We start from the raw sequence: 22848 nt of genomic DNA, 5'->3' as shown, positions 1-22848 counted from the left end.
AGCAAGTATAAAACAGCTTTAAACTATATTACTATAGTTTAAAATATATTACTGCTTGAATAGTCCTAGTTGTAATTATCACATTAATCACTGGTTTAATTTAACAAAAAGGCATCCACTGTCATTATTCAGCAGTACATAGAATAGCACTTGATCCAGCACATCCTGTTATTTTACATTTTATTTTTATTTATTATCTCATGTGCAACTTAATGAAGCCATGAGACACTTAATTGAGGTGATTAATTGATGTGTGTGCAGGAATTATTCAGTGTGTTGATTTGTTGAATTAATAAAATAATATCAGAGTGTGTGTTAATTTGATGCGCTCTGCTGTAAAGAAAACATGCTCACGGTGTGAAGGATAATCTGACCAAGCGCTTATCTGCTACGCTTACAGAGAAAATTTAATTCATTCATCATTTTATCCAGAAAATATTCACTGTTATAGAAAAATAATCAGCTTCATCACAGCACCCCAGCATGATATCGGGTCATTTAGTACAGGGTCAGTATATAGGTGGAGCAGAGAGATCACTGAAGCTCTGGAGTAAACTGTCTGATCTGTGTACCTTATAAAGCATTGATGTGATCAGTGGAGTGGTTCAGAGCAACTTCAGAAAATACTCACTGTGGGAATTCTGGATCGTACAGAGTCGGCTGGAGAATTCCTGCTGGGAAAACTGGAAAAACAGAAGAATTCAGAAGACAGGTAGACAGAGAGAAGTGATAGGTGATGAGAGTGATGAAGAGTCAGACACAGGATAAAAAAACAAGGCTCTGAGTAAATGCCTCTGTTTGTCTTCTGTCTCTCTCTGTCTGCTTCTCTGTCTGTGTGTCTGTCTGTCTCTCTCTGTCTCTCTCTCTCTTTCATCCTTTCTCTTTTCTTCTCCTGTATGTATTGATTCTCTGGGAGGAAAATCTAATCTTCAGACAGACAAAGACACCACCAATAACCGGCCACAGCTCATAATAGAGAGACGAATAAGGTGTGTGTGTATGTATGTGTGTGTGTGTGTGTGTGTGTGTGTGTGTGAGGAAAAGAGAGAGAGAGAGAGAGAGACCCTGATGCCACATACCCATCTGGTTCTTGTTTGGAAGATAGTAAGCATTGAGCGCCTGGGGTGGAAGAAGCCACCTGTGAAAATATAACACACACACACACACACACACACACACACAGTGTTTACTAGGCTTGTTTAATAAACTGAAACCTGCACACCTGTATACCTGCACCCACACACACACACACACAAAAAAAACAACAAAAAAAAACCAATATTTACTTTTTTTTTGACTTCTAGCAGGTGCTGTGACTTTCACAGTGAAGCATTTATATTATAATTTTTGTATTCTTAACACACTTCAATGAAAAAAATCTAAAATATTGTTTATGGCATTAAATATAATTGATTTGATACTCTAACATACAATTGAGAATCTGACAGCAGTGCTTGTGGAAATTTGCATTATTCTACTGTTAGTAATTAAAACAAAAAACTAAAAGCTAATTATAAAGTGAAACACATGGTTCAATATACAATTATTTTCTTAATCAGATGAAAAAATTATGATAAAATGCTGAAGTTTCAGATTCTACAACTAAAACTCCTAATTTACAAACATCTTTACAAAGTTCACGTTGTGATTAAATATTACAACTTCACACTATTTTCATAAATCAGTAGATTACACTACAACAACAAGCGTTAAAATAACATGAGCATGTTTTTACTGAAACTTCTTACTTTTCTAGCAAATATTTTCGGGAGCTAGGGCCAAGTGGGTGTGTCTAGACAGCTGATGGGCGGGGTCAGGTGCAGAGTGGGCATGGTCACATGGGTGTCTCAAAAGAAACAAGCAAATACTGTTGCGAACATTTTTAGGAGCCAAAGCCAGGTGAGTGAGTCAACAGGGGTGAGGGATAGAGGCAGGTGGGTGGGGCCAAAGAGAGTCAGAGGGTGGGGCAAGGTTAGAAGATACAGAGAACCAAGAGTACAGGGTCAGGTGAGCAGGGCCAGAGAGTTGAGGAATCAGGGTCAGATGGCAGTCGAGAGGGTGAGGTTGGCCAGACAGTTGAGAGGGTGAGGTTAGGTAGGCAACTCTAGCAAGATAAAAGGGTAGGGGCAGATGCCAAGTGGAGGCGTGGCCAAGTGGGAACCAAGCAAACATTTTTTGGGCCAGGTAAGGGGCTCTACAGTGCTAAAAGGGCAGGGTTGGTGCCTATGGTGAGTGTACATGGCTAGTTCAGTTAGCTCTTTTTGCTAATCTAATCTGAAGTCTAGTACGAAGCCATAACAGTCAAATCACACACCTGATTTTCACACTGATTTATGTAACCTGTGTTTAACCAGTTAGCTTCAGAAGCGATTATATAGCCACTACAGTTTCTATAGGTCATGCCCACAAGTGAAAAACCACAAACCAACATAGGCTAATAACTAGCATAAATTATGTTTTTGTTGAATCAGGCAATATACTGTAGATCAGTTGATTATTCTCTACTATATCAAGCTACAATTTAAAACATTAAAAAAGAAAGATACGTTAAGGTGGCACTCATTTTAAGGTTAAAGCTCAAGCCTCTAAGGATTAAACGTGAAAAATCAAAGTCAGTGTTAAAAAGCAGGTGATAAAGAATAATGATTTTACTGTAGGATTTAGTGTGATATAATCCGAGCTGTGAGACTCACTGTTACACTCCTGTCCCATCCTCCAAAAACCAATAAAACAATTGATCTCAAAAGCAGTGAAATAATTTAATATAATGTAATATTGTCACCTGTGATGCCATCTCAGCGTCTCTTTCTTTAACATTATTGTTTTCCTGCTCCACAAGTCGAAAACTCATAACTCCTCAATATTCACCAGGCTTTCTCTAATGTCAGCTTAAAATATCACTCACCTTAGTATTTGCAGAGTATTATGCTGGTTGTTTTTTTAAGGTGTTAAATTTTTTTAATTATTATTATTATAATTGTACTTCATATTAAATCCATTTAATGCAATTTATATTCTATATGCTTAATTATCTAGTTATTTACAATTTTTTCATAAACAATAAAATATAAAATAGGTTTTTACTAATGTATAACTTACTATGATCAATAATCCATTATTCTTATTCTTCTTATTATTAATGTTTCATGTTGCGCTTATTTGTGATTTGTTGGATAATTTGCACTGCATCAGTAGTGTGTGTGTGTGTGTGTGTGTGTGTGTGTGTGTGTGTTGTTCTCACGTCGTCTTGTCCACTTCCTTGTGGATCTTGTTGATAGACAGGTTGATGTTGTACTTGATGCTGTTCAGGATGTTTTTGAAATACGTCTTCTCATTCACTTCAAACTTCAGAAGAACAAAAAAAATCACAGAAGAAAGTGAGTGAAGAAGAGAAAGAATAAGAAAAAAACACCTTATTTCTTTAATCTTCATGTTTTGTTCACAATGTTCTTTCCTTTTAAACCCCAGAGCTCTCTTAACATGTAAGAGTAATAAAATTACACAGTATATCACATCCTCATCTCAGGTATTAGCACCATAATCTAAATTAAACTTTATTTGGATTAATAACTCAGGTTCGGTCAGGCTGGGTTTGGACAGATCTCAGGCACAAATCATTGGGGCTGATTTTTGGGTTTAAATTTAAAGGTTTCTTTTGGATTGCATTCAAGTCAGGTTTAGACAGACTTCTCACACTGAGGTTCAGATTAAAAACTGGGTCGAGTTTTTGAACAGTAATTTTTCACACTTGGTGCTGTGGATGGGGTCAGGCTCAGACAGAGTGGATTTCATCTATAATTGGGTTTGGAATTAAAACTCGGTCTTGTGGGTTACAGTGGGGTTGGACAGTATGTTCCTGTAGACGCATGGTAAAGTTTGGCTCTGTAGGTCGGGTCGAGTTGGGTCGAGTCGGGCCAAGCTCACACAGACTGTTCCCTGCCTGTGATTATGTTGTGATTAAAAAAAGCACTAGTGAGCACTAGGTGGAAATAGAAATAAAATTGGAACTGCTGTTAAAATCACACCTTTTACTGTAGATATTGAAAAACTAGTCATTTTTTCACACGTTTATTTCACCTTGTTCAAATGACAGTAACATTTCTTTCTGTTCCTGCCTATTATAAAAAACAGACATAAAGGTTCATTTTAGGGAAAAAATGTGTTAAATGGTTTTAGTATTTAGTATTTAGTATCCATATTTTAGTAAAAAAAAAAAAATAAAACGAGTCATTTTGATCAGAACATGAGGGTTAAAAGAGATCCGACCCTGAGTGTGTGATTTACCCCGTATTCCTGATCGATGAGCTCCGGCTTTAACAGGAAGTCTGGATAACCCGTCATCACCATCATATACTGAAGCTGAGAGAGAGAGAGAGAAAGAGAGAGAGGGTGAGAGAGACAGACAGAGAGAGAGACAGAAACAGAGAGAGACAAAGTGAGACAGACAGAGAGAGAAAGAGACAGACAGATAGAAAGAGAGAGCGATTGAGAGAGCGATACAGAAAGAGAGAGACAGACAGATAGACAGAGAGGGAAAGAGAGAGAGAGACAGACACACAGACAGATGGACAGAGAGACACAGAGATATAGACAGAGAGATAGATGGAAAGAGAGAGACAGAAAGACAGAGAGAGAGAGACTCAGTATGCAGCACTCCACCACATGGATGAATGTTGATTGTGTTGGTTTGTTGTTGCTAACTTATTTTTTTCAGTTATGGTCCTTCACATCGTGTCTTTATTGACTGAAAGCAGTCTGCATGTGATAATTGAGTCATTTTAGACTTCTTTTTTTCACCTTGGCTCTTGCTGCCTCTTTGGTTTCTTCATCCATCCAGTCCAGCTCCTGCAGTCTGACATCCAGCGAGTGCTTTATGTCCTCCACCAGCTCCTGTACCTGCAAACCACAGGCAATAAATATAACAAAGAAGAGATCAAAAAGGAAATGTGATAAAATTATAGAATTATACTTATAGTTCAGATCTAACTGCTCTTACTGGAACATCAGTGTTCTAATTATCCTTATCAGTAATCAATGATTATTAATATAATCAACTGTCAACCAAAAGGCAAGGGATGGTTTGTATCACACATTGTTTCGCAAGGCCGGGTGTAGACTTTCATTAGAGTCACAGGCCCCGCCCACACGTATACAGACATGTTTGAAAACATATTTTTTTCTCAGTGTTTTTCTCCCGTCCACACAAAATCACCGGGTTTGGGTCAGTCCAGTTTTGATATCTTGCTTCAAAAAGCTCACAGTGCCACAGTGTTCAAAAGCTTTCATCAGAAACTGTTCAAGCAAGTGTCTGTGTATCGCCAATCAGACTGCAACCCGAAGTTTGTGACCAAAATGGTACAGTAAGACACAAGTCACTCTGTGGGTTGTGGGGAGCCACGGAGACTTGCACTATTGTAGCTAGAGGTCATATATTTTTATTTCCCATCATATATTTCTTGCTAATTGCTAAAGCCCGGTTGGCCAAATAATAATGTTTAATAGAATCTTATGATAATAAATGTTCTTTTAAGCACTTCTTCTTTAAAAAAAGATTTATTAATAAGACTCTTCTGTTAAACATTAGCATTTGGCAGAAATCCCGAATACGCTAAAGGATGACTAATTAACTGCAGAATCTTGTTTAAGAGAAGTTATTTCTCTAGATTTCTGATAATGATGAGATCCACAGTAATGGACACTGCACTTTTGGACCTGACTACACAGTGACCTCAAACAGTCTGATACATATACCAGAAAATCCCACACTGTGCTGATCTGTCCATCTCTCTTTCCATCTCTCTATCACAGAACGGCACGGGGGAAGAGGAGGGAGGGGGAGAGATGGCTTTCAACAAAAGAGAGGAGAAAGTGAAGGGAACAAGGGAAGAAGAGATCACATTAAGGTGAGGGATTAGGAGTGAAAGAGAGAGGGATTAGTGCAGAGACACAGAGACTGGATGAGAAGGACGAGATGAGAGAAGAATAAAAAGTGGAAGAAGAAAGACAGGAGAGATGTGTATGACAAAAAAACCCGAGAGAAAGACAGGTACAGAGGACACACCTCCTTCACTGAAACTTACACGAGGCCACATCTCCTTCACAGTGACTCAAACAGAGGCCACACTTCCTTCACAGTGACTGATAGATACCACGCCTCCTTCACTGAGACCGACACACACAGGCCACACCTCCTTAATGAGACTGACACACACGGGCCACACCTCTTTCACTGAGACTGACACACACAGGCCATGCCTCCTTCACTGACACTGACACATAGAGGCCACAACCCCTTCACTGACACTGATACACAGAGGCCACGCCTCATTCACTGGGACTGACACACATGACCACGCCTCTTTCAACTTAAGCCCTGCCCCTCTATGCCCCAGGTACTTGCCTTGGCCTTGCTACGAGAGGAGAAGTGTGTCTGGACGAAGAGTGCACCCAGCACCATGCCAAAGTGTTTGTTGGCCTGATTGAGACACAGCTGGTCGAGCTCCAGTTGTCGTTCGGTTCCGTCAATCTCCCGCGAGAACTCGTGGATAGTGCTTCGGAACCCCGTGGATAAGTGCTCACTGAGCGCCGCAACGATCCTCCACAGCATGTAGTTATGCAGAACCCTGAGAGAGAGGCAGAGACAGAGATGGGCGAGAGCCATACACTTAAAGAAAAAAAGCATGAAGCAGAGTTACTTTTATCACCCTGAAGTTGATTATTTTCCTATAACACCACATCCCCAAGTGTTATTCTCCTTATACCACAGCAATTTACCAACAATTACAATTTTTTATTTATTATAGAATGAAATCATACTTTTTATCAGTTAATAGTTACAATTAATGTGAAACAAGTTAGTTCCTGTTGTCACTTATGTTATAGCAGCTGTAAACAGTTGTTCCCTCACCTCCTCTCTTTTTTCTCTTTCTTAAAGTTAATAAGACAAAACAAATGCAGCTTGTCATGTTACCGAGAAACTGCAAAGAAGTGTAAACTCCTCTGTCCTGAAGACGTCAGAAAACTTAAAGTTACAGCTTTACCTCTGACTATTCCAAAGCGCAGACACTGGAGACTCCTTCCATAAATGTTAAATAAATAAACATCTTCTCACCATATCGATGATTACACACATTTTTTATCCATTTACTATTAGCGGAGCATCTGCCATACAAGTCCCTGTGAATGAGCTGTTGCTATAGAAATGATAACATATTAAAAAGAGTGCATTAATATAAACCTGTGATTTGCAGCTGCAAAATTGTCAGAGCTGCTGTTATAGAAAATTAATCAATACCTTCTGACCAATCAGGATACAGAATTCAGCAGCAGTGTGGTGTAAATCTCATTAATGCGCCATAAAAAAGAGGAGAGCCAAATGAGCGTCTAAACGCTCTAAAAAGATTAAGTCGTAATTAATTACTCCAGGACGTAAACAGATGGAAAATGTCACAGTGAACAAAACAAGCTCTCGTTCTTTCTTTCTCTCTTTCTCTCTCGTGCACTCGTCTCGGCTCTTTCGCCGTGATGTCATCCCTCGCTTCTGACACGCAGACAGCATTTTAATCATAAATGTGCCTTTTCTTGGCACGATGCCGGTTATCCTGCGCCAACAAAGCACTTCCACAACCCACTCAATTCAGAGGGGTGGGAGGGATGGAAGGATTGGAGGGATGGAGGGATGGAGGGATAAAAAGGACACGGGACTTTGTCTTTAAACCACTCCTGTAAGAGAGAGAGGAAAGAGAGAAAAGGACCAGACGAGAATGGAAGACAAGAGAAAGCACTAGAGAGAAAGGTAGAAGGTAGAGGTGGATGGAGGGATGAAAAACAGAGGAGGAGGGGATGCTTTGTGTCATGTGATAAATGCATACATATGGGAGAAACAGATAGAAAAAGAGTGTGGATAGATGGATGGATGGATAAAAAGAAGGAGAAAGAAAGGTGAGAGAGTGAGAGGGAAAGAGTGATAGATGAGAAATAGAAAGAGAGAAAGTAAGAGAGAAAGAGTTGAGGAATATAAGGTAGAGGAAGGGAGGAATAAAGACAGAAAGACAGAGTGAGAGACAGAGAGAGACGGACAGAAAGAGAGACAGAGAGAAAGACAGGTGTGTGTTTGTGTGTTTGTGTGTTTTTGTTCGAGTCCAGCTGTAGTAAGACCATCAACAGTAAGACACACCCCCTCTCAGTGGGCGGAGCAATGAAAAAACACTAATTTAATCACACCATATTACAGGAACGTGTCTGATACAACAATGGCTGATGCAGGTGGGGGATTGTGGGTAATCTCGTTAAGGTAATGTGGACGCATAAAGCTCATTACGAATAAAAGCATGTGATGAGCACCTGAGCTAAAATACACACACACACACACACACACACACAGGGCTGAAATCTAAATGTCAGTGAGGAAGTCAGAGGGAGAGAGAGAAACGAATGAAAGAAGTGAAATTTAGGAAGCTTTAAAATGAACTGGGTCACTGCAGTGTCAACACTAACACAAACTGCTATCTGACTCCTGCTGTGTGTGTGTGTTTGTGTGCATGCATGCTTGTGTGTGCATGTGTGTGTGCGTGAATGCGCGCCTGTTTGTGTGTGTGTGTGTGCATGAATGCGTTCTTGTGTGTATGTGTGTGCGTGTGTGTGTGCATGTGTGTGCGTACATGTGTGTGTGTGTTGGAGGATTTGTGACTGTGGGAGGTTTTAAGTGTAGACGTGTGTATGTGAAATAAATACTTGAATATGAAAGTTTTGCATCATTATTACTGGGTTGAGGAAAACAAGGCTCCGCCCACAACAGAGATCAAAGAGATAATGTTTCAATTAGGTTCTTTTTTGTTTTATTACTTTTAGATATATTTTAATTCAAATTTATTCAGTTTGTTAGATTTAACTATCTATACATTATAGACATATTTTTATTAAATTTGTATATATTTTTAGGTTTGTTTCTTCTATTAATTCTTAGAGATGTTTCATTATTCATTTTTTTCTAGCTTTTTTAGCTTTTGCTTGGGTTTGTTGGATTCTAATAGTTTTAAGAGATACTGTACTTTTATTGTGGTTTTCTGAAAAAAAGATTTAGTCATTTTAGTTCCATACTTAACATTTTATTGTAGCTCTGTGGAGCGCTTGCTCTGTTCTGCAAAATTGAGGCATTACTTTATAATAACATATAAAATAATAACATATAAAATGTACAAATTTGTTTGCTACATTATCTGGTATAACATGCAGTCTTATACATACATACAGTATATATATATATATATATATATATATATATATATATATATATATATATATATATATATATATATATATATATACACATACATACATATGTATGTATGTATATGAAAATCAGGCTAATTTATGCTAAGAGTGTAGCATGAAATTCTAACTAAGGTTGGGCTTGGTAGAAAAAGTTCTGTTATATAATTAATGCAAATTAGCTTTGACAAGCCCGGTGTTTATGCAGAAAATGTCATGCTCTGTAATTTGATTCATTACATCTTGTCATTTCAGGACGCTCGCACGGCCGCACACAAATTCGCTTCTCAGAGATAGCAAAATATCATGCTAATGTTAAAATGCAACACGTTTTCAACACAAGCATAAAATAAGATCAAACGGCATGGTTAAAATAAAAGCTGAGGTGTGATTCTGAAGACTCAGTTAGCATACTGATTTAGCTTAATGTCCTACTAGCGTTCAGACATATTGTGTATTTGTGATGTTATTCCACAGTCAGCATTAAGAGACGCCGCTTGCCTCCTATTCTTTACTGCAGAGAAAGAAAATCACAGTGCCGAGCACAAGCAGGAAACAAAGCAAAGGAACAGGTGAAAAAAAAGTAAAAAAGAACTTTTCAGCGTTATTCAGAAAGAAACTGCCGAGAGTCTCACGTCGATGAGATGCCTGGAGAGAAAGGAGGGGAAAAAGAGAAGAAAAAGAACAACGTAAAGACGGACACAAAAGTCATCCCTCCCTCTGTACTGGGGAGTCGCACAGACGAAAGCCCATTGGCTGGAGCATCAGGCATCGCCATGGTGATGATAATAACAGTGATTATGAAGGAAGGTTTCATTGTGTGCATATTATGGGCTATGATGTGTTATTATAGGAGGAAAAGAGAGAAGCTGAAAAACAGAAAGTAACTCTGATCTTTCGCATATCATTAGAGACAGAGAGAGAGAGAGAGAGACAGACAGACAGAGAGAAAAGCGAGAAAGACAGAAAGAGTAGAAGAAAAAGAAAGAGACAGACAGACAGAGTTGCAGAGAGACAGAAAAAGAGAGAGAGAGAGAGAAGAGATGAGCTTAATTTAATTAAGCTCAAATAAACCAGATAAAGCTTTAAATACACACACACACACACACGCACACACACACACACACACACACACACATACAAACAATAGTGTTATTGTAATTTTTGTGATTTTAATTAGTTTTGTCTTTCATATTATTTACATATGTTACTTTTAGCTCAGTTCTTATGTCATAAGTTTCTAGATATATTATTACTGCTTATAATATATTTTAGTTTTTTTCCATTAATTCGTAGATATTTATATTTTAAAGTTGTATTATTTATATATTTTATTTTATTTTTTTTTATATTTAAGTTTATTATTAAATTTGCTAGTTTCTATAAAATTTTAGGCATAATTTTATTTTCGTTTGTTTCTAGATATTAATTAAAGAAAACTAATCAATTTCTACTTTTTAATGTATCTATTTTTATATTCATTTTAATAACACTGCCACAAAGACAATATTTTTTTTTAATTTTTTATTTTATTTTATTTTATTTTTTTTTTAGGACAGTTTCTAGTTTATGTGAAATTCACACACACACACTTAATCCTGACCCTGAGTTCAGTTCATTTATATTTATGTTTTTTTTAAACCAATGCACAAAGACAGATGGTATAATACTTAGTATTGAATAACTGTCAGAGTTCCCTAATACACACACAGACACAATCACACACACATACACACACACACACACCACATTAAGGTCCCCAGAGTCCAGGAGTCAGTGGTAAGACTTGACTCACATCAGTGTTCTCTCTTGGGTTTGAGTATTATCCTTGTGCGTGCATGTGTGTGTGTGTATGTGAGTGTGTGTGTGTGTGTGGTTAAATGGGGGGTATCGTGGGTCGATACTAATCAGCTGTGCTTCAGCAGAGGGGTCACACAACAGTGGAACCACAAATGCAACCAGTCACACACGCATGCGCACACACACACACACACACATACACACACACACACAAAACTGAATAGAGTTACTCCATGCACATTAGTGGATCAATATCGTACACAATACACAGCAACGTTTGAATATTTATTTCAGTCTCTTTTCTTTCTCTGCATCTCCTCCATCCTCTTTCTTTCTTTCTTTCTTTGTTTTATTTTATTGTGTACCTTTTTGATGTGGTCTTGATGATGTCAGAGACTTTGTGCATGTAGTCTGTGGCCAGGACCACAATCTCTTCTTCCTCGGAGAAATTATCGTGGAATATTCTATCCAGCAGTCGCTTCCAGTGTAACTAGAGAGAAAAGAAAAAAAGAAAGAGAAAGAAAGCATTCATAAACATTCATAAACGTCCTCTTATCATAATGTAGCATTTAAACTCAAAAACCATTTTCTGCCTGAATTTATAAAGAAACTCCAATTACTTTGGGACGTATTTCAATTATGGCCGTATTGATTCATAGCTCATTTGGGACTCGTGTCTCTGCCAAGCTTTTAAGAAGTGTAACTCGCTCTCTCGAGCGTTTCCAGATCGGCTCGACTCGGATCGATTGTGCATGATGCTGGCTGGAGTGGTGTGTGTGTGTGTGTGTGTGTGTGGCAATGGTTTCTTTTGCATTTGAGTTTGAAAGTCATCTCAAAAATGTTAGAGAAATATGAATGGTGAGAGAACTGGAGAATACAGCAAGCACTCTGACACAACAAATCTTCATATTACTGCACAATATTCATACTGTAAATTAATACCAGGGCCAAGAGGCTCTTAGCGCTGCTGAATTCTGTGTCCTTACTGTACAGAAAGTGTTGATTATTTTTCTATAACAGCAGATCTGACAGTAGTGCAGCTGCAAATCACAGGTTTATATTAATGCGCTTGTTTTAATACGTTATCGTTTCTATAGTAACAGCACAGGGACTTGTACGGCGGACGCTCCACTGATAAGAAACAGATTTTTAAAAAAACACTGATATGGTGACGTTTTCCTTTTGTAAGGAGACGTTTATTTAACATTTATGGAAGGAGGCTCCAGTGTCAGCACTTTGTAACAGTCAGAGGTAAAGCTGTAACTTTAAGTTTTCCCACATTTTCAGGACAGAGAAGTTTACGCTTTGGGGTTTCTCGGTTTCTGAACTTTTTGTCTTATTATCTTCAAGACAGAGAAAAAAAAGAGAGGCTGGTGAACAACTATTTATAGCTATAACTTGTTTTGCAGAACATTCAATGTAACTATAAATGGCTAAAAATATGATGTGTTCTTGAATTAAGAAAAAGTAATGTCTGTCAAATTGCTGTGATACGAGACATAAAACACTTGGGGGTATGCTGGTATAGGAAAATAATCCACCCTGTCATTTTTTATTCCTTAATATGTTACAGATGTACCAAATATCTTGTGTTTGGGTTGGTTGGAGGAGGCCGAGATGCTGATTGGCTGATGAGGATTGGAGGTAAACATAGAGTGAACATCTGAACTGATGGAAGTTTTGTGTTTTCGTGATTATTTTGTTAAATGGGAGCTAAGATCATGGTAAAATATGTGAATGAACTAAATTAACTAATTAATGAAATTGTCTGCAGCTCCATGTATGTGTGTGTTCGGCTCATCTGAAGCAGACGCCTTCTAAACCACTGTAAACTGTTCTGAAATAAATTATGAAATATATGACAAAATTTTGTGATAAGTGAGTCATATGTCAGACTAATCTTTAACAGGAAGCCAGTAGAAGATAATTAACATTATTACAGGACGAGTTTCTTTACGCCCCGTCACTTTCTGCATCACTAATTCTATTATGTTCATTCAGTTAAATCCTCTGTACTTAGCTTAATAAAAAAAACAATTAAAGTTCAGACAAATTAACAAGTGCATCTCTCTCTCTCTCTATGTTGCTTTCTCTCTGTCTCTCTTTGTCGCTTTTTCTCTCTCTCTGTCGCTCCCTATCTCTCCGTCGCTTCCTCTCTCCATTTCTTTCTCTCACTCATTACACCGCCCTCTCTGTCTCTCTCTAAGTCAAATCAAATCAAATTCAAATCAAAAACAGCTTTATTGGCATGAATTGTAGGTAACTGTTGCCAAAGATTTGAATGGGACAAGGAAACAAAAATAACAATGGTAATAATGATGTTTAAAGATAAACGTAATGGTATCTTAAATAAAACATATTTAATAATAACAATAAGAAAAAGAAGAAGAAGAAGAAGAAGACTTTTGGACAGGACGTTGTGTTCAGTTAAGAGTGTTAATAGCCGAGTGTTGAGTGCACTACAGAACAGTTTACCGAGGTTGGAGTTTACGCAGATTCCTCTGTAGTTATTGGGGTTGAATCTGTCACCGTGTTTGTATATGGGGTAATGAGAGCTAGCTGGTTGGGGAGGTTGAAGACGGCCAGTTGGAGTTTGTGGCTGCTGTGTTTAATGTTGCTCCATGGTTGATGCTGTCGACTCCACGGGCTTGTCTGCTTTTCAGGGCTTTAAGTTTTTATTTGAGTTCTTGCATTGTAATGGGGAGGTTGAGTGTGTTCTGATTATTTTTTTTATTGTTGATTCTAATTTAAATAGTTTTCTTCTCACTGTAGTCTGATTTGGGTTTAGGTTAGGGTTTCTGGGGTTTTATAGGACTTATCAGAGTATGTTTTCCTGTTTCTCTCTCTCTGTCTCTCTCTGTCTCTCTCTCTGTCTCGCTCTCTCTGTCTTTCTGTCTGTCTCTCTCTCTCAATTCAGTGTGTGCTTTATTGGCATGACAATACAAAAATATTTTTGTATTGCCAATGCAACATGTCTTCTGTCTTTCTAAAAAAATACATAAAAAAACAGACAGATAAGTATCTGAACATACTGTGTATATTCAGTGTCTCACTGTCCCTCAGGGTGTCACATTCTGACACATACTATATAGTGAAGGTGTAAGCATGCAGTGTATTTCTCCTAAGATGATTTTTAATTTCTCAAAAAAAAAAAAAATCTTTTTAATTTAATTTCTGTTAATTTGCAGAAATTTCGTGTTTTCTGTGATTTTTTTCAGTGAAGGTGTTTCTTTTGTGATATTTTTCACAGTGCAGGAGGAAGTGCAGCTCTATCTCGACCTCACCACTCATACAGTGAGCACACAGTCTCTGTACCAGGTTCTCCGGTGTACCAGGTTCTCCGGTGTTCCAGGTTCTCCTGTGTGGGCCCTTCTCCACAGCGAGACTGTGCTCACTCAGCCTGTACTTGGTCAGAATCTGTCTCTGCTTTATATCTCTGACGGTGAAGAGATACTCTGCCAGTTCATACTCTCTGTTTAGAGACTGACAGCAGTGTAATCTGGACTGGGTTTGGGTCTGACTGTCCCAGTGCTCCAGACACGCTCTTCTCATCTGCTCAGTAATTTGGTTGACTCTGATTAGACTTTAGTGAGCAGTGCTGGTCTGAGATTGCTGTGTGTTAGGGGTTAGTGTGTTAGGGGTTAGTGTGTTAGTGAGTCTCAGTACCAGCTAGCAGACAGGACTGGTTTCTTGGCTGATCTCTTGGGTTTTCAGTGCTTCATATTACAGTGTGTTTTCATTACTTGACTTCTTTTTGTACGGGTATAATCAGTGGGAATCGGCCTAATTCAGTCCTGCATGTATTGGTTGGTGTTGTTCTTTGAACTTTTAGGATACTTCTACAGAATTCTCCATGCAGGGACTCTGAGGGATGTTTATCCTATCTAGTGTAGTGGTGTATACTGAGTTGACCCCAAACCTCGCATCTGTGCAGCGCAATAGGCGCAACGACACTGTCAAAGCTTTTACACCAAATTCTAATTGGGATGTCTATTTCGTAGAATTTCTTCTTGATTGCATAAAGAGCTCTTCATGCGTTCTCTCTTAGTGCATTCACTCATAGATCAAAGTTTCCTGAAGCACTCAAGGCGCTCAATTTCATGTGTACCTAATCTAAATGTGTGTTTTGTTCCCTGAGAGCTCTCTCTCTCTCTCTCTCTCTCTCACTGTCTCTGTCTATCTCTCTCTTGGTCTGTCTCTCTCTCTCAATTCAATTCAATTCAGTTCAAAGGTTGCTTTATTGGCATGACAAATATTAACAGTTGTATTGCCAAAGCTTGGATACAGACTTTGGGGACAAATTAGAAAATAACTACAGAAATATATAAATAGAAAAAAATGTACATACATTCAACAATACAGTCAAAAAGAAACACTACTGATGAAACATATAGAATTCATAGTAAAATGGTGTTTGCGCGTGTAAGTGTGCAGCTGCGAACGTGTGCGTATGTGTGCGTGTGTATGTGTGTGCTTGCGCACGTGTGCATGCACGCGTGTGTGTGTTGTATATATTAGATGACGTGGTCACTCGCTGTCCCCCACCTGGTGGCAGGTGTGTGTGTGTGTGTGCCGTGCTGCTGGGGCAGCTGCTGGGGCAGTTTGTCGGGGTCTGAGAGGTAGTTAAAATTGGGGATGGTTTTGTTCATTTATATTTAGTGCATTCAGTGAGGAAGTGCAGCTCTGTCTCTATTTTATTTAGCGTGCACTGTTGGCACAGTCTCTTCTCTCGGGGCAGCCAGGACTGTCTGTGTCGGCCCGTCTCCGTGGCCAAGAGATGCTTGCTAAGTCTGTACTTCATCAAGGTATTTCTCAGTTTTGGATCAATCACTGTGCTCATATAATCTGTCACGCTGTACTGTCTGTTTAGGGCCAGATAACACTGCATTTTACTCTGGAGTTCAGTTTGGTTTTCCCAATAGGTAAAATAGTTTACTTTCAATGTTTGTGTAATTTGCTTAATTCTAATTGAGTTTGCAAATTTCTCCTCCTGCTCCTGAGTCTTTATTGTGTTAGTGTGTGTTTGTGGGGTTACAGAGCAGTGACTCAGTAACTGACTCAGGACCAGTTGGAAGAGGGGACTGGTGTCTTTGCTCAACTCTTGGTATTGCAGAGCTTTATAATGATATGTGTGGGTCACTCTCTTTTAGGTGTTTCCAGAAGCCCTTTTAATTTTATAATTAATGGACATTGGCCTAATTCTGCCCAGTTATGCATTGTTTGTGGTGTTTCTGTGCACTGTTAAAATAATTTTGCAGAATTCCACATGCAGGGTCTCAACTGGATGTTTGTCCCATTTGTCGAATTGGTGATGTGTAAGCGAGCCCCACACTTCACTGCCATACAGGGCAACTGGTTCAATCACTGATTCAAATATTTTGAGCCAAATTCTAATTGGAATTTCTACAAAAGTTTATTGTTTTATGGTGTAGAAAGCTCTGTGTGGTTTTTCTCTCAGCTCACTCACTGCCTGGCTGAAGTTTCCGGAGGATCTCATTTTTAGTCTGAGGTAAGTATAATTTTTGGAATGCTCAGTTTCATGTGTACCTAACCTAAATGTGTGTTTTGTTCCCTGAGAACTCTCTCTCTCAGTATGTCTCTCTCTCTCTTTCTCTCTGTCTCTCTGCGTCTCTCTCTCTCTCTTGGTCTCTCTCTCTTTCTCTCTGCATCTCTCAGTCTCTGTTTCTCTCTCTCTGTCTCTCTAACACAGATAAATTCCCCAGGAGGCTCTTGAACTTAAGAGGGTGCCTGTCTGTTTCTCTGCGTGCGTGTGTGTGTGTGTGTATGCGTGTACTCACACCAGGAGCCATGCGTTGGAGCTGTTTCAGTGTGATGCGGTTGTACATGCTGCTGATATCTTTTCTCTGATCCTCGAATTCAGACACAGTGATCTGGAAAGAGATAAACCAGATCACTGAGATAAAAGCCATACTGTCAGATTCCTCATTGTGGCCAAAATTCTGATAGAACCGGGTATCAGATATCTCCGTCTTGGCAAAGGCAATCCCAGCAGACAGAATTACGAGTTCCATAAAGGAGAACAACTGGTTAATCTGAGAATTAGGTTTACCAGTGGAGGTTAACTTCCTGACACATTTTAATGAACCATTATATTGGTTAGTGTAGGAGAAACACGCCACTGCTCTCCTAAACCCAACAGCAGGTTGAATGTGTGTATTGGTTTTTACCAAAATATCAGACTCCAATTTATAAGGTTAATGTAACTGATTTCCAAAAACAAACTTTTAATTAAAACGTTGGAAAAGTAATTTCCCTCTCAGCGTTTGATTATTCATACTCAGCTTTACAAAAGATTTTCACTAGAACATGACGTAAAAATGTCCTTCAGGGAAGTAACTTATGAAGTCATATTTTGCTAATTCTATTTCCTGAACTTGTATATTATTACTAAAATCACAACCTCCTTCACCATGAAGTATGAAATATGTGTTAAAATGATACTGAACACGCCACAGAATTATATACTGTTCTAAATACAAATGATCAGGTTTAATTCTCTGTCTCTAGTCTCTCTGACCCAACTAAAAAAGTCTAATAAATTCTAAATAATCATGTACATTAGCTGTAGGTTGATTCTGTGTTTACCTGCCTTTTCTCATAATTATAATCATTTTTGAAAAAAATCTTGTTATAGATACCTGTTTTTTCACCGTTCCAGAAAAAAACATAAAATATGGCAGACTACAGCAGAATGAAGGATCTGCTAATAACGAGTCAAAAAAATTAAACTATAGCCAAAAAGATAATGCTTCAGACATGAGCGTGAACAGCCCCACCCCCAAAACAGCCTGCTTCCAAATAGCCCCGCCCCAAAACAGCCATGCCACACAAACAGAGCTGCTGCAAAACAGCTTTGCCGCAAAAAACAGCCCCGCCTCCAAAAAAAGCCCCATCCCAAAACAGCCTGCCCCAAAACAGCCCTGCCGCAAAAACCTCCCCTCCAAAAGAAGGCTCCCACCCCGAAACAGCCCTGCCATCGTAACAACCTTGCCCCAGTCAAAGCCCCACCCCAAAAATCTTCTACAAAAACAGCTTAACCCCAAATTCAACACAAATATAGTCCCGTCCCAAAACAACCTTAAGCCGAAAACAAGTTTTTGTCAGAAGCAGCCCTGATGTACTTACATTAGCCAGTCTCATCTCAAGGTCCAGTATCTCACGGGACTTCACTGTGGCGTTATGAGCTCCCAGCATGCTCAGCAGCCGCTCCATTAGTGCCTTGTAGGCTGCCAGGATCTGACATCATGACCACAGGACAACAGCTTGGATATGACATCATCACTCACACATGATTACTAACGTTAATATATTTCACTGACGCTGATTACTGTAAAGTGAAAACAATCGGCTGTAACATGACTGATTTACACATGACCTCAGCTGTAAGAGGACACAGGTGTGACATCATTAACTCAGCACTGATGTCATCACCTGGTGCCCTAAACACACATCTGACATGATCGATTTTGGGGCATGAGCTCACAGTTGGAAAAAAAGGAAAGTGACAGATGGCTATGGGAGATGGAATAAAGAACAAGTGAGCATAAGGAGGACAAAATAGAGGGATTAAAGCATGAAAGAAAATAAGGTAATGACATTACATACAATATTAGCACTGATTATCGTGTCTCTACTATACATCTAAGAAACCGGAAATGTGCTACCTGCTACAACACATCAAAATGTCCACCATACTGGAAAGGTCCAGATGTAGTGACAAGCCAGGGTAAGTGTATGGAGATATTCAGCTCTATCTTCATAAAATATTGTAATAATAAAATATTTGTTTTGTTACAGATGTTCATTTTTTTCATATTACACACACATACACACACTTCCACAGGTGTTGTACCTTCACACTGTCTTCATCCTGGCCCAGGTACAGAGTTCTTTCAGGCAGCGTCAGACCCTCCTGATCAATCTACACACACACGCACAATTCGAGATTGTGTTACTTGATTATAGTACATACATACAGTACTAGGTACCAGAACAGACACAAACAAACACACACACATCACACACTCACTCGTATGGCATTGCGTGACGAGTTTTTATCATCCACGTTAACAGTGAGTGAGAAGAAGACGGCTGTGCTGTACACCCCCTGGGTCCTATAGAGCATCTCGTTAAAGTCAGGTCTCGTTGGGACAGAGCCGCTTTCCCAACCCGCACCTCCGGGAGGAGCTCCAGCCAAGTCCCACCCACCACAGCTGTCAATCACCTCCATCATGGGCTCAGCTCCGAGCCGGTCAATTTCCTGGATGTTGATGCAGGAACGATAAAACTCCTTCACCTGGGTCAAAGAAAAGGGAAAGAAAGGCCAGTAGATTATCAGACAACCAATAATTAAACATATTTCTGAGCTAGGAAGTACACATTTTTTTTAAAATGACATCAACCACTTTTTAAATTATCAAGTTATCAAATTTACTCTACAGCTTAATAACTTAAAGATATACAAGGTATAAGCACAGTGTGTGTGTGTGTGTGCGTGTATGTTTTACAGTGAAATACTACGTGATGGGGTGGTGTGATGAAGCGGAGCTACTGTTACCATCCCGATGTTGATTATTTTCCTATAACAGCAAGTCCCCAAGTGTTTTATTCCACTTACACCACAGCAATTTTCCAACTATTATAATTTATTATTTATTAAAGAATGACACATCATGCTTGTTATCAATTTATTGTTACACTTAATGTTGTGAAACGTCTGTGAAACAAGTTAGTTCCTGTTGTCACTTACATTATAGCAGCTATAAACAGTCGTTCCCTCACCAGCCTCTCTTTTTCCTCTCTCTTGAAATTACTGAAACAAAAAAACTACAGAAACCGCAAAACCTAAACTCCTCTGTCCTGAAGATGTCTGAAAACGTAAAGTTACAACTTCATCTCTGAGTGTTACAAAGTGCTTTACCTCTTTACCTCAGCTTTACCTCTGAGTGTTAAAAAACTCCTTCCATAAATGTTAAATAAATAAACATTTCCTTAAAGAAACCTTCACCATATCAACAGTTACAAGTTTTAAAAAAAGTACTGAATCTACAGTTTAGCCGTGTAGCTGGTTCTGGTTTCTGTGTGTGGAAAGGTCAAGTAAGAAAGCTATAGTGACTCCAATAAATAAATCTGATGGTACATATTTAGATAACTTACGTAACATTTAACATGTTTATAAAATACATCTGTGCTGTGATTATAGCCCGCTTATGTGGAGATTTTGTAAAGCAGGAAGAGCTCCATGGCTGCTTTGATGTTTGTAGGTAATAAGGTAGCATTTTCAATACAGCGTTACCATTTGAATGAAATAATGTCAACAGAAAAAAATGCAAATTTTATGACCTATTATAATACGTATTACATTTACATCAGTTACAATTTCATATGAGGGTTTCTCACGCGGTTAAAAAAATTACACATCTCAGTTTGAATAATGCATTCCTGAATAATACATGTTCACTGAATAATTCTGTATTTTTGTATAAGGTTTTGATAAACAATGAAATAAAACACTTGTTGATAATGGGCTCGAGTGTGTGTGTGTGTGAACCTTTCTCTCAGCACTATCAGGTCCCTTCCTCCTGACTGGTTCCTCCAGCAGTCGCTGTAGCTTCTCCTGGTTCTGCTCTCCGATGGCCGTGATGACGCCGTAGCTGAGTTTGTCCTCGGGAATAGCGTGTCGTCGCAGCCAGCCACCACATGCGAAGCTGTAGAAGTCATGACACGGCGCCACGCTGGCATCTACGTTGGACTGGACGAAGCGAGCAGCCCTCAGGAGCGAGCGCCGCATCGTCCCACATTCCCGCTCGCACTGAGTGTCCTGAGCGCCCAGCCAGACTAACTTCAGCGCCAGCATGCAGCCCAGGATCACGCACACACCACCGGCAAACACCAGCGCAGAAAGCAGGCAGATCTCACGGCGACTCCACCTCTCAGTACTGGAGGACTTACTCCCACCGACTCCGCCTCCTGCCCCACCACGGGACCGCCCACTACGATCCAGCGACCCGCCCAGTGTCAAGCTCATGCCGTTGCTGCTGTACCGGCTGCCATACTTCACTTCCTGGAAGTCATCGTAATGCGCTGTGAGCGAGTAGGTCTTCTCCAGAGAGACTGGGGAATGCGGCTTGGATTTGTTGGGGAATGTGTGGAACATGCTGGTTCACACTGAGGGCATGACCTTTGACTCTTGACCTTTAACCTAGATTAGCTGTGAGAGAGGAAGCTCTTTCCCGCTCTCCTGTACTTTTTCACCAATCCTGTGTAGAAGTGAAGAGAGAGACAGAGGACAGTAAGCAGCGTAAGAGATGGATGATACAAGGTTGAATCCCTGATTAAAATGCCCAAGCATGACAAAACACACCTCTTTCCTTGTCAAGCCCTTTTTTCCCCTATCACTCCTTTCATTTTTTTTGTTCTATTGCTCTATCCTAAAATTGTTTGGATTGATTTCTGACACTCCTCTGTCGGAGGCGTGCAGCCCTGCAACTCCAGCAAGCCAATCGATCAGAAAATGGGAGAGAGATGGGAAGAAATAGAGCACACTTATTTATTCATGCTTCCAGCAAAAGTCAACGTTTTGCAGAGTTGGTCTTGGTAAATCACAGCACAACAGGAAATCCTCAGGAAAAGCTTTTCCCCAGCACTATCTTTACCCATGAGCAAGAAGAAAATCTGTTGTTTCATTGTAGTATAGAAAATGGACAGAAGGAGAAAAGTACAGGAAGAGATGAAGAATTTAGAGGTTTAGATTGTACTTGACTTAAGGCTGATTTACACTGCGTGATTTATAACGATAATGCTGTCAACGGCAAAAATCTCAAATTATGAAAGAATTCCTTGCGAGTTGAAATCGGTGATCTAAGGCTGTTTAACATGACATGCTCACCAAGAGTCTTTGCAAAGATCGACAAATGTTCTGGAGGTTTCACAAATTTAGGACCAGAATCTCAGAAGGTGAATGTTGTTAAGATGCACATTGAAAAATTCACCAATAGGAGTAATGTTACATAGTAGGACAATTGGGAAAGAATCTGTTATATAATCTGATTTGCAGTGCTTGTGAACAAATGATATCACACAGTCTGGTACAGAATTTCTCTAACATTTAATTGGTATCATATCATACAATGTGACATGCAATAAACTAGCAAGAGACAAAGCAACAGGCAGCATTAATTTTCTAAGTACATGTGTGACACAGAGCTATGATTTCAGCAACAAGCAACATTTCAACTGAGATTTTTTCTCAACTTTATGCTTGTTGTCATATATGACCTCTCATTAAATCTGTATAGAGATATTAGGAAGGAAAATAAAGCTTTTAAAGAAGTAGCAGAGTTCGGTGGTGTTTCTACATAGCTGGTACACTTAGCTCGCTTTGCTAATCTAATCTGAGAATAAAGCTAATACAAAGCTGAGCACAACAAATAAATCACACGACTGATTAGTGTGTTACTTAATCTTTGTTTAATTGGCTAGCTTTAAAAGATATATATATATATATCTTTTAAAGCTAGCCAATATATATATATATACACACATATATACAGTCATGTGAAAAAATTAGGACACCCCATTAAATATTCAGTTCTTTATTAGGAAATGTCAACATGTCAATTTCTGATCTTGTTTTAATTTGTACCTGTAGACGATAGTGATGTAATTGAATGTAAGCAACAAAAAATCACTTTGTTTTCACTTATTAAACAAAAGAAATCAACAAAAATGAGTATTTCAACTGAGGAAAAAGTTAGG

At 39.1% G+C, this 22848-nt stretch overlaps 1 protein-coding gene across 1 annotated transcript in view; it reads right to left on the bottom strand.

Moving 5' to 3' along the window:
- The window catches only part of LOC113544670 (endothelin-converting enzyme-like 1), a 41294-nt gene that overhangs the window by 11304 nt on the left and 7142 nt on the right, over positions 1-22848 (bottom strand). Inside the window, exons 2-13 of the mRNA XM_026943610.3 lie at positions 20642-21350; positions 19121-19387; positions 18944-19012; positions 18217-18327; positions 16869-16961; positions 11436-11560; positions 6401-6623; positions 4798-4896; positions 4285-4359; positions 3242-3345; positions 1080-1138; positions 632-683 (exon numbers count right to left, since the gene is read on the bottom strand). Coding sequence (XP_026799411.1) covers positions 632-683; positions 1080-1138; positions 3242-3345; positions 4285-4359; positions 4798-4896; positions 6401-6623; positions 11436-11560; positions 16869-16961; positions 18217-18327; positions 18944-19012; positions 19121-19387; positions 20642-21247 — 1883 coding nt within the window. The 5' untranslated portion in view covers positions 21248-21350. The remainder of the gene's footprint in view (positions 1-631; positions 684-1079; positions 1139-3241; positions 3346-4284; positions 4360-4797; positions 4897-6400; positions 6624-11435; positions 11561-16868; positions 16962-18216; positions 18328-18943; positions 19013-19120; positions 19388-20641; positions 21351-22848) is intronic.

The sequence above is a fragment of the Pangasianodon hypophthalmus genome, chromosome 14 (genome assembly GCF_027358585.1).
Source record: "Pangasianodon hypophthalmus isolate fPanHyp1 chromosome 14, fPanHyp1.pri, whole genome shotgun sequence".
NCBI lineage: Eukaryota > Metazoa > Chordata > Actinopteri > Siluriformes > Pangasiidae > Pangasianodon > Pangasianodon hypophthalmus.
This window is presented reverse-complemented; position numbering and strand designations above follow the sequence as displayed.